At 33.1% G+C, this 11,944-nt stretch overlaps 1 protein-coding gene across 1 annotated transcript in view; it reads left to right on the top strand.

Moving 5' to 3' along the window:
- The first annotated feature begins 312 nt into the window (after positions 1–312).
- The window catches only part of LOC127734598 (neuropeptide receptor 15-like), a 52,709-nt gene continuing 41,077 nt past the window's right edge, over positions 313–11,944 (top strand). The window contains exon 1 of the mRNA XM_052244550.1: positions 313–799. Coding sequence (XP_052100510.1) covers positions 324–799 — 476 coding nt within the window. The 5' untranslated portion in view covers positions 313–323. The remainder of the gene's footprint in view (positions 800–11,944) is intronic.

Below are 11,944 nucleotides of genomic sequence, written 5' to 3'. Positions count from 1 at the left end.
TTTTATTTGTTAATTTGTTAATAATTCCGTAGATTTTTGTGCCAAACAGATGCAAGTTATCAATGTAGAACTGTGAAGGGCTATGTTATTAACTATTGTTTATTTGGAAAACTTTTACTTTTATTGTAAACTGTTTATCTTAGCCTAGAGAAAATTACTGTGAAGTTAATTTGGACTGAACGAGTTTATAAAAGCAATAATTTCTATAAACAAACGATAACCGGAACTTACAGATACAAATATAAATCGATTAACATCGCTGTCTTACAAAATCGCTTCATTTCTATTGACGATTGCTTTTTACAGATGCAGTTTACAACAAGATGGCTTGGCAAGGAGACAACAACTCGACACTATTATTACCATTGAATATCAATGTTCCGAATTTTGATTCTTTTGACGGAAATATTTCGTGTTCAAAACAGTCCGGAAACTGTTCTGCTGCAATAACAATGAACGGGACATCAATAAACATGGAGGAGCCAGCCACAACAGAGACACTTATTGGTCTGACTGTCCTATTTTGCCAGATAGGACTTGTAGGAATTTTCGGCAATGTTCTAGTTATCTGTGTAATACTGTTAGATAGAAAAATGAGACAATCTGTGACAAATATTTTCATTATGAACCTTGCGATCGCCGATCTTCTTATCATGTCGTTTGGTATTCCGGAAATCGTCCAATTTAGACTGAACCGTGGCTGGCTTTTGGGGAGAGTGTTGTGTAAAATTAACAGATATATCTTGGTTGTGTCATTATATTGTTCCGTTCTATCGCTGGTTTCTGTATGTGTAGAAAGGTAAGTGTGTTAGCAGTAAAGCTTTACGTTTACGTTTACTTTTTCTTATTTAGAATTTTATTTTCTATAAAATTGAGAATGGAAATGGAGAATATGTCAAAGAGACAACAACCCGACCAAAGAGCAGACAACAGCCGAAGGCCACCAATGGGTCTTCAACGCAGCGAGAAAATCACGCACCCGGAGGTGGTCCTCAGCTGGCCCCTAAATAAAATGGTGTACTAGTTCAGTGAAAATGGACGTCAAACTAAACTACACATGTAAACGTCTTTATACCAAGACACAATCGCCTAAGATAAAATGAAAATAAAGAAACCAAAATTAATATATTCTTTTGGTTGTCTTTACCTATTAGAATAATTTCAAATAAGAAAACCGTTGGTGAAATTAGATTTTCATTATCTATATCAAAACTAACTTTCAAACATATAAAATTGCTACCTAAGGGTTTTTCGTTCCAAAATCTTAATCAGTTTTTGACGAAAGTATTACACTCGAGCTGTGGAATGTTTTCTTGTTCTCCTTTTCATTTGTTATTGGTAAATTGGCATGTATCAGCATTTTTTACAATATATTTGTCTCGTATAAAAAATCGTGTCTCTTTTACTTTTCATTTAACTACCACTTTTCGATCTTCTGAAATGTTATCGTCATGTTAGTTACAATATACTGCATGATTATTCGTCCATCCAAGTCTTGGAATCTAAATCTGCAAAAAAGTTAGTACAATTACTTTTACATGACTGGGTATATTAAATGATATTTTTGTATGTGACAAATCGTTAGCCGTTACTTCTTGAAACAAAACGTGGTCTTTTGCATTTGTTTTCAGGTAAACAACAATACTGAACTTAAAATGTTTAGTTACTTTTCCGCATTAAATTGAGTATGATATACGAAGACCAGTTGGTATGAATATATTATGCGGACAAATCTTCATTCAAGCTATAATAAGACATATTTAGTATATTTTATACTGGTCATCTATGCTTATGAGAAAATTGCGCGTAGTGATTATTTATAGTGAATTAGTTTTTTTTTAAATTGATATAAGTTTTTCCCAATCTAATATTCTTACCAAAATCAAGGATTTGTATAGTAAGATCTTACTATACAAATCCTTGCCAAAATGTATGACCAATAGGAGGACTTGTTCTTTCCAATGGTTAATTTTCCTTTCTTTGGTGACGATGTTGTGTTGGCTCCACCTTATGAAGTTTCAAAAGTTTCAAATGCGCGTATTTCCAAAGACGTCTTAGATTTCCATAAACGTAATATTTTCATAATTACAAACTTGTATAACTCAGATATGCATAATTTGTCATATTGAATTGGTCAACTTTCACTTAATTTTATGGAAAAAAAATATAGAGATATATTGAGTCAGTATATGATTTTGCTTGCATGAGTTAAATAAAAAGTGGTATTTCACAAACATCCCTTTTCTGTAATATCATTTATAAAGCAAACAAGTTTCTTAAATGTCCTTCAAATCATTCCTTTTGGCTTAATAGACTTGAATAAAAAAGATTATATTTATTCTGTTGCTGTTCAATCTTTTTGTATTTTGTCAATAATTTGCTAATATATGCATGTAATTAAAACAAAACTTAGTGTACATTTTGGTTTTTTTTCTGCATTAAATTCTGTACCGATTTTTTTTCTTCGTATTGTACAGTTGTGTTATGTCCATAATGTTCATGACGTTGCTGTATTTGACAAATGACTACCGATATAGAAGCGGATGACGGCATGATTCTATATCAGCAGGCGAATTTAACATATTGACCTTTCTGTCAGTAATTCTTTTATCAATGTTAATTTGGGGTTTTTATTTTTCCTTTTGTACCGGTATTTTTTAGTATGCACGTAAGCGCTTGTTGTGTATACTTGTTTTTTTTTTTCTTAACGTTGTAGTATGTACCTTTTAATGTGTTATTCCGTTGACGGATATTAAAAGGGGACAAAATTGAAGAAAATTGGGAAGGTTGAAATCTAAAAGCAAAAACTCGCCATTTGTCAATTTGCCTACCCAGTGTCAGGAATCTAACCAGTGTTCGCTCTCAATTAAATTATTTTGATGTTTTCTTGGCATTTAGGGAATTTTGTTTTGATTTGGCATCTTCTTTCTTAATTTTATAGGCTGAAATCGATTTAGAACCTGACATATTGTATTTACATTTTGTACCCTTGACCGTATGTTAACATGTAGTTGTCTTTTTAATGTTTTTCGTCGTTTGGTTGCTGTCTCATTGACGTATACGCCATAACTTCTTGTATTCTTATTTAAGAAAAATAATTGTTAACAGATATAGATCGTATTATTGACCTTTTAAACGTTTGTTCCATCATTTCGGACATCTTTAGAAACTATCAGCATAATGCCTTACTTATTAACTTCCGTTTCTAAAGACGTATTCTCAGCGAGAGATAGTTTTCTTGACCAAGTGGTTAGTGCACTTCACAAGGCTTGTTGATCATGATATATCGACCTAAGTCAGATTAAATAGATTCTATAAGTTCCAACAGTGCTACCTGTGGTAAACAATATTTGGTATCGAAAAGGGCGTTATTGAGACAAGACATAATCATGTGATCAATAGTCATTAAGCGTATTTTTATTGTTCGGTTAATTCATTTGTTTGATATAATCGGAAGTTTTACGTTAAAAATAAGTATTGCAACAACTTTTGATCAATTTCCAATCTATAACTTACTTGCAAAAAAATGCCTATTGACTGTATGACTGTATTGACAATCCTTAAGTTACATTTTTTATAATGAAAAGCTATATTACATTGTTGGAAATGAAATATTCCGTATTTTACGTTTATAGCTTTAGCCGTTACATAAACATGTACCGAGTTATAGTACATGCAACTTCTTTAAAAATCCCATTTCTTATCATTTAATTTGCCTTTACCTTTTATAAAGCAATGTTTATAAAATTGAGAATGGAAATGGGAAATGTGTCAAAGAGACAACAACCCATGTGGCGATGTCTGGTATCATAAAGACAATTTCCTTTTTAATTTTAATGATTTAGATGACGAGAATAACATTTTATAAATTTCGTACGTGTGAAGCGCTTGTCCGGATTTATCTGCATCAAGAATGCCCAAACCTAAATATTTGAAACCAGCCATGTTAAAATATTAAGGAACGTTAGGAGCTACCTATAACCAACAGGAACCTTAAAAGAATTATCAAATTCCTCTGAGCTTAATTTTGCCATAGAGAGTTGATACCTTAGTTTTTTAACAATTATTTTTATCAACGGGGAATTTTTTGAAAACTATGTTATGAAGTGTTGTTTTGTAGACGAAACGCGCGTCTGGCGTACAAAACTATAAGTCATTATTTTTTTCTAATGAACCAGATATATCAGTACCGAAGCACTGACTACAAGGTTGACGATACCCTTAGGGACTAACATTCAACTAGCAAGTGCTGGTAAATAACACTTTACAAATGAAAATGCGTGTGTCTGAAGCGCTTTTATGGATTCACCTTCATCAAGAACGCTCAAATCTAAACATTTGAAAGTCATGGAATGATATGATATGTACATAAGTAGAAACAGTTGAACTATATATGACCAACAGAAACCTAAAAAAATGGAAAATTCATCTACGGTCAACCTTGTCTGAGGGGGTTGAATCCTTGTTTTTTTTTAATAATTTCTTTATTTATCAACGCGGAATTTTAGAAAAATATGTTACTATTCATGTCAGTACCGAAGCATTGGTGATATCCTCAGGGACTAACAGTCCACAAGGTGCTGGTGATATCCTCAGGGACTAACAGTCCACAAGGAGCTGGTGATATCCTCAGGGACCAACAGTCCACAAGGAGCTGGTGATATCCTCAGGGACTAACAGTCCACAAGGAGCTGGTGATATCCTCAGGGACTAACAGTCCACAAGGAGCTGGTGGTATCCTCAGGGACTAACAGTCCACAAGGAGCTGGTGATATCCTCAGGGACTAACAGTCCACAAGGAGCTGGTGATATCCTCAGGGACTAACAGTCCACAAGGAGCTGGTGATATCCTCAGGGACCAACAGTCCACAAGGAGATGGTGTTATCCTCAAGGACCAACAGTCCACAAGGAGCTGGTGATATCCTCAGGGACTAACAGTCCACAAGGAGCTGGTGATATCCTCAGGGACTAACAGTCCACAAGGAGCTGGTGATATCCTCGGGGACTAACAGTCCACAAGGAGCTGGTGATATCCTCGGGGACTAACAGTCCACAAGCAGCTGGTGATATCCTCAGGGGCTAACAGTCCACAAGGAGCTGGTGATATCCTCAGGGACTAACAGTCCACAAGGAGCTGGTGATATCCTCAGGGACTAACAGTCCACAAGGAGCTGGTGATATCCTCAGAGACTAACAGTCCACAAGGAGCTGGCGATATCCTCAGGGACTAACAGTCCACAAGGAGCTGGTGATATCATCAGGGACTAGCAGTCCACAAGGAGCTGGTGATATCCTCAGGGACTAACAGTCCACCAGCAGCTGGTGATATCCTCAGGGACTAACAGTCCACAAGGACCTAGTGATATCCTCAGGGACTAACAGTCCACAAGGAGCTGGCGATATCCTCAGGGACTAACAGTCCACAAGGAGCTGGCGATATCCTCAGGGACTAACAGTCCACAAGGAGCTGGCGATATCCTCAGGGACTAACAGTCCACAAGGAGCTGGTGATATCCTCAGGGACTAACAGTCCACAAGGAGCTGGCGATATCCTTCCTCAGGGACTAACAGCCCACAAGGAGCTGGTGATATCATCAAGGACTAGCAGTCCACAAGGAGCTGGTGATATCCTCAGGGACTAACAGTCCACAAGGAGCTGGTGATATCCTCAGGGACTAACAGTCCACAAGGAGCTGGTGATATCCTCAGGGACTAACAGTCCACAAGCAGCTGGTGATATCCTCAGGGACCAACAGTCCACAAGCAGCTGGTGATATCCTCAGGGACTAACAGTTCACAAGCAGTGGCAGGGCTAATAAATAAAAATAACACTATATAAATGTCGTGCTTTCTTTAGTCTTTTGCTATGATTGGACATTCAATCCTAATGTAACTTTATTTAATTATTTGATTTTGAGCTCGCGTCATCTTTCAGATATTGTTTATGTCTTTATAAAAACGGAGTCGAATAATGAATGCAAATGAGACAATTACCCGCCAAAGACCAAAGGTCCGGAACGTAAAACAACTACAGGTCACAGTTTGGCCCGTGTTTTATATATAGTTTAGTTTTATCATTTGTCTTTCAAACTGCCTATACTTGCTTTATATTTAGTCATTTCTAAGTGTTAAAAATATTCATGCGTCGATGGTTTATAATTTGTGCAATATATTGTGGTCAGATAGGTGCCATTTACCCGTCATATTTAGTATGGAACCATTTTACCTACTATTACTTATTTGATTTTAAAATAACATGTAGGTGTCTCTAATGGGAAAAGACGTGTTTGCTATTTCGGAACACGAGTTCACATCCAGTTTTCGGTGCTGCTTAATCTGTTTAGTTTTCTCATTAGTGGTTTGTGCACTGTCTTTTTGTTTATTTTCTTTCGGGCATTGTGTTGTAAGTCTTTCCTTTTCTTCTGATAACTTCTTTTAATGTTTGCATTTAAGCATTAACTGACATCTGTAAACAGTTAAGTTCCTGTAATCCTCCTTCCAATTGCTCATATAAACAAATTTTAAATCTGAACACCACCAGCGTCAATGTATAACAGATTTCTACCTCAGTTCTTGGCAGCAGCATATCAAAACGCCGTCTTTCCTCTTTTTCATCCAGTTGCTTTAATCCTGAATGTGAATATTAGAATAAGGCCTAGTCAAACGTTAAATCCACCCATTTGGCTTGATCACAGCAATTCCACTTTTAATATCTGTAATCGTTAAGGCATCTATTTACATCATAACTATTTTTTATCAAAATATGAGAGCATATACGTTAATTTTTATACAAATATAATTTAACGGTTTGTTGCCTTTTATCAGTATCGCCGTAACATTGTTATCGGCAAAACTAAGTTACCGCTTATTTTGTTTTCGAGACAGCCGTTATTTTGTTGAGATATTATTAGATACTAGATTATACCATCAAAATTGCCTACAGTTGATTAAATTGAAAAAGTGCGTCTCATACTGTAATCTGATACAGTGCACATTAATTAATGTTATATAGTATATATGTATAGGATAATGGTAGTATTTTTTCTCTATTTCTTGAGTGATGCGAAATCTTTGTATGAGTTGGGTTTCTCTTATGGTCATTAGGACTTTATGCAAAGTCCCGATTTTTCTACTTTTTGTTTAAAAGCAAAATAATGATAACAGTTTTAAACACACAAAAAAGTAAAATCTTCATTCCTTTTAAATATATATATATATATATATATCTGTTGAAGGCGTCAGAAAAATCCTTTAAAAAAATAAGACTTTCAAAAAGGCATTAATGGAATTTGCATTGAAAATGTTATTATAGTTATCTACATAGTATAAATTTTGTATTACCAAGAGTTCATATGGCAACTAACTTTACCCCCTCATATCTGTTAAACGTTGTGGATTGCAATCAATGGGGAATATTTTTTTTCAAAAAAGATGTTTATTTGCAATATTCTCTCTCTGAATTGTGTGAATGTTTTTAAAAAACTTATAGAATTTATCTATCTCCCTTAATTTCTTCATACAAATCCAGCGATGGAAGTAAATGTCGTCGCTATTTACTTGTAAACTGTGACTGAAAAGATCGGTGCATTACATTTGCGGCATTCACATTGCATATGCGCGTAAAAATCATTACGTTTGCACGCTGCTTTTGGTTACATATGCGCGCATTCATTTTACAGATAAATTTAGGTAAACACTAGTAAAATATACTTATTTATCTATTTATTTATTTACAAGAACCCCTTCGGTTAGTCTTAGTTCCCTGCTCATCATTAGGAGTCAGATGTGGGGTTTCGAGCAAGATAAGTCCTGGAAATTTATACAGAAAAAAATGTAAAAACATAGCAAATCTGAAGAGTAAAAGAGCCAATTTTAAATGTAGGTAATTGCTGAATATATGAAGCCCACTGCTTTCAGAAAATGAATTCGGTCAACATCTCCATTTGTCAACCTAAACTCCATGTTTGTGAGTTGACACAACTTTACAAACTGACTTATATACTAAAACAATCACTATTCAGTAAAATTAGGAAACAGAATTCTATTCATTCTTCAATATTCGCAATTAATTTACATGTATGCTTAAAGGGATTTCTTATGAGCAGTTGATATATTTTTTAGAATTCAATATAAAAAAAAATATAATAAAGAGTTATTAACATTTACAAATTTAATAACCATCGACATATTTATTATGAATTATCTTTTGATTTACCAGTGTTACTTGGAAAATTAATGCTGCGCGCAAACGTAAAACATTTTAATCCCCAAATGTAATGCGCCCGAAAAGATTGCATGGGAAGTCTTGATACCAATAATATTTATCTAAAATTATAATATTGTGCACCCTGCATTATAAAAAAAGCAAATAAGTTAAAAAAAAAAATCGTTCCATTTGATCATTCTATAAAACTTAATAACAGCGTTGGTAATGGTTATAATTATACTTTTACTATTTTAAAAATTCACAAGTATATGATGATAATATCTTATTTTATCATTGATATAGCGAATCACGTTTTGATCTTTAAATCTGTTGTATTTGTTAATGATGCTTTTATTTAGTTAACACTTTTTTAAAAATTTAAACAACGTTTAACGTTGATTAACGTTTATGCATACTAGTCTAAATCATGTATAGGTTAGACAATACTTGGTCAAGTTTTATGAAGATTTAAAGCCCAAGGCGTAGCCGAGGGTTTTAAATGTTCATAAAACATGACCAAGTATTGTCTGACCAATTTAGAACATATTCATACCTTCGAGTGACCTTACAAAATTATTCTTTCTCATTGTAATATTCAAACCTTAATAAGAATTCCATTTTTATAACGAAGTGTTAATTTGGTTAATAAAAGGAATTTATAGCATATGTAATGGTCATTTCAATGGATGGAATGAAATAGCAGTGACATAGTTTTGTGAGGACAAAAAGGATAAATTGTTCAAACATTGAGTTTTTCTTCTGCTTCAGGTAAAATTTAATGTTTATATATCTTAAATTTCTCGATTATAAAAAGCACATAATGTTATATAAATCAGCTTTTTCAAATTGTATATTTTTTGGTTATTAAACAACTCACTCTATAAATATTTGAATTACTACCATTCAACATCAGATGCTTACTTTTTATTGATGAATGTACATGAATTAAGTTTTTTTTTCGAAAAAAAATCCTTTGCTTTATATATCAGCAGTCTGACATTGTTTTCTTGAAAGAAAAAAAAATCATAATTGACTCGAATGTCTGCTATCAAAATTGAATAAAAGATTATTTTACCTACATCTTTGCCCCCATTTCATTTTTTGTTTGTTATATATATGTACCATGATAAACATTTTCAAAATTCAAAATAATCTGTTCTCTTTCATCTTTAATCAGACGAAGTAGGTTATTTTCCCCAAGGAAAATGCCTCAGGGGATTGTACACTTCGTTAGTGTAGTTATTAAGAGTTCACTTTCATAATTAACCTACAATGAAAAGTGATGAACCACTCAGGCAAAATAAATAGGTCATAATAAATCTGATCAATGTAGTGACGGCAATTAGCTTTAAAAAAGTATCATTAAAATAGGTACCAGAGATCAGTCCAATATATTTGCTCGCATTACCATTAGATTTGCGCGTATAATCATATCATTTGCTTTTTATTACGGTTGCGCTCATTCGTTTTACAGGTGTAACAGGTAAGTTATGTAAAGAATATATAAAAATATAGTCGTATTAAATCTAAAAATGTAATTCAAGCATTATATATTATATCAAAGCCCAAATAGTAAAAAGTATTCAGAATTCTGCGAGTGTTTAGCCTAGAATAATACATATCTATAAAATGAGATGTGCAGAAAACATCGAAAAAATACCCATCCCTAGATGAAAATTTGCATCATAACAACAGACAAGTGTCTTAACAACATGTCAAGCTTTAAATCTCCTGAGTCTAAACAAGCCGTGAATAGGTTTACCAGATACTATAAAAGATCAGCGATCAACACCAATCGCTTCAAAGGACAACAAATTAAGATATAAACAAGATTTACTGTGTAGGATGGGAAAGAGTCGTCACTCAAGAACATTGAATATGTCATCTGTAATAAAATTTCTTACATTTACTTACATCTGGTATATTCCTCATCTATACTGAAGTAAACAGAGGAATATTATAATTTGCTAATTAGGGTAAATGTACATTGCAGGAACTAATTCAATTTCAGGAACACAACGTATATAAAGCCATCAAATAGTTCGACAAACTAATCAAATGTTATAATATACTATGATATGTCTTGGGGAGTTCTAAAGTACCCTACGTGACAACAGTTTCACATCATAATTACTATTTGACGAGTTACTGATTTATATAATTGAAATTATTAAGATTAATGAAACAGTTATAATTCTCAACAGTGATTTTTAATGTTTCCACAAGGGATAAAAAAAAACTATTAGATTGCAAATGTCTACAGAGTTAGCAGATTAAACACAAAAACATCACGATGAATAATTTATTTATATCATTGACTTTAAATGCTAATGGATGCAATATTTTCACTTTGATCGAGACAGCATTGTTTATCTTCGCCCATGCCATGCATTATCTAATAACAACAAAAAATTATGTGATGAAAATTCTTGTTTTTAAGAGAGATTGACATCATGTTCCTTTGTAATTATTTTTCATTAATATTGATTAAACCAACAATGTTATTTACTGCTTGTATCAATGAGTACAATGTTATGCATGGTACTTTTAGTGAGTCGAAAAATTATGAAAATCAAATTTTCAGAATATAAATAATTTGTTTTGTTATCTTTATTAAATGTGGAAATTCATCAACTGAAATTCAAAATCAGATTCAACATATTCAGATAGTTTTGAAATTAATAGATGCCTCAAAACAAAACCCGTCTTTTAATAGTTTTTGATATTAAATATCATTATACCTCAGTATGTTTTTTCTATATAAAAAAGAATGAAATGTTTGTGCTATTTCATTCCACAGACTATTTGCCAGTCAATAGTTTCAAAGACTATTACCCCGGTCAATAGTTTTATAAACATATTTCCCGTACTTTTTCATACTAATTTTTCATTGGACAACAATGACGTCATCGACTATTCTGCTTGGATTTGTGCCCTTGGCAACGTTAAACTCTGAAATATCGTAAACGTTATAATCTGTATGTATCTGTCGTAATTTCAAATTAATATATTACTTACCAGAAGAAATTGAAAAAGAAAATCTACGCGACATATTTTAAGAACTAAAACATGTAATGTATGGTACTGGTCTGTCGTCGTCTTCATAATCTGGGATTGCTTTGGTGTACGGTAAAATATTTTAGCTAATGTTTATCAGATGCACGGGAATTTTTACACAAGGGTTCCTGGTCTTGATTACAGTAAATAGATTATTGACAAATACCACACAGGGAAAAAACCTGATAGTTCATATTGTACATGTCTATGTGATCATTTTTTTTCAAGTGGTGTATGTAGTCTTTTTAGAAAGTTGTTTTGTTCGGTATAATAAAACACTTAATGATTGGTTATGAGGGTAATAGCAAGTTTGTTGTCCCTTTGAAACTAACTATTGCCCTCGGCTTCGCCTCGAGCAATAGTTGGTATCTCAGGAACAACAAACTTGCTATTACCCTCATACCCAGTCAATAGGTGTATACTATCTCGCTAAATGATTAAATTGGCGGCTACTTCTCATGGTAATAAATGTTTTATTTTCTGTTTCTTGATAGTAATCTGCTTCACTGCGTTTTTCTTCTAATGTATCGGTGCATTACAATTGCAGGTTTTATCATTGCATTAGCGCATAAAAATCATTACATTTGCGCACAACTTCTTATTAAGTAATTGAGAGAAGTGTATTGCATTGAAAGATGGGCGGTGTTGGCGTGGTTAATTATAAAACAAATTATATGAAA

The sequence above is a fragment of the Mytilus californianus genome, unplaced genomic scaffold (assembly GCF_021869535.1).
Source record: "Mytilus californianus isolate M0D057914Y unplaced genomic scaffold, xbMytCali1.0.p SCAF_3, whole genome shotgun sequence".
NCBI classification, from domain to species: domain Eukaryota; kingdom Metazoa; phylum Mollusca; class Bivalvia; order Mytilida; family Mytilidae; genus Mytilus; species Mytilus californianus.
This window is presented reverse-complemented; position numbering and strand designations above follow the sequence as displayed.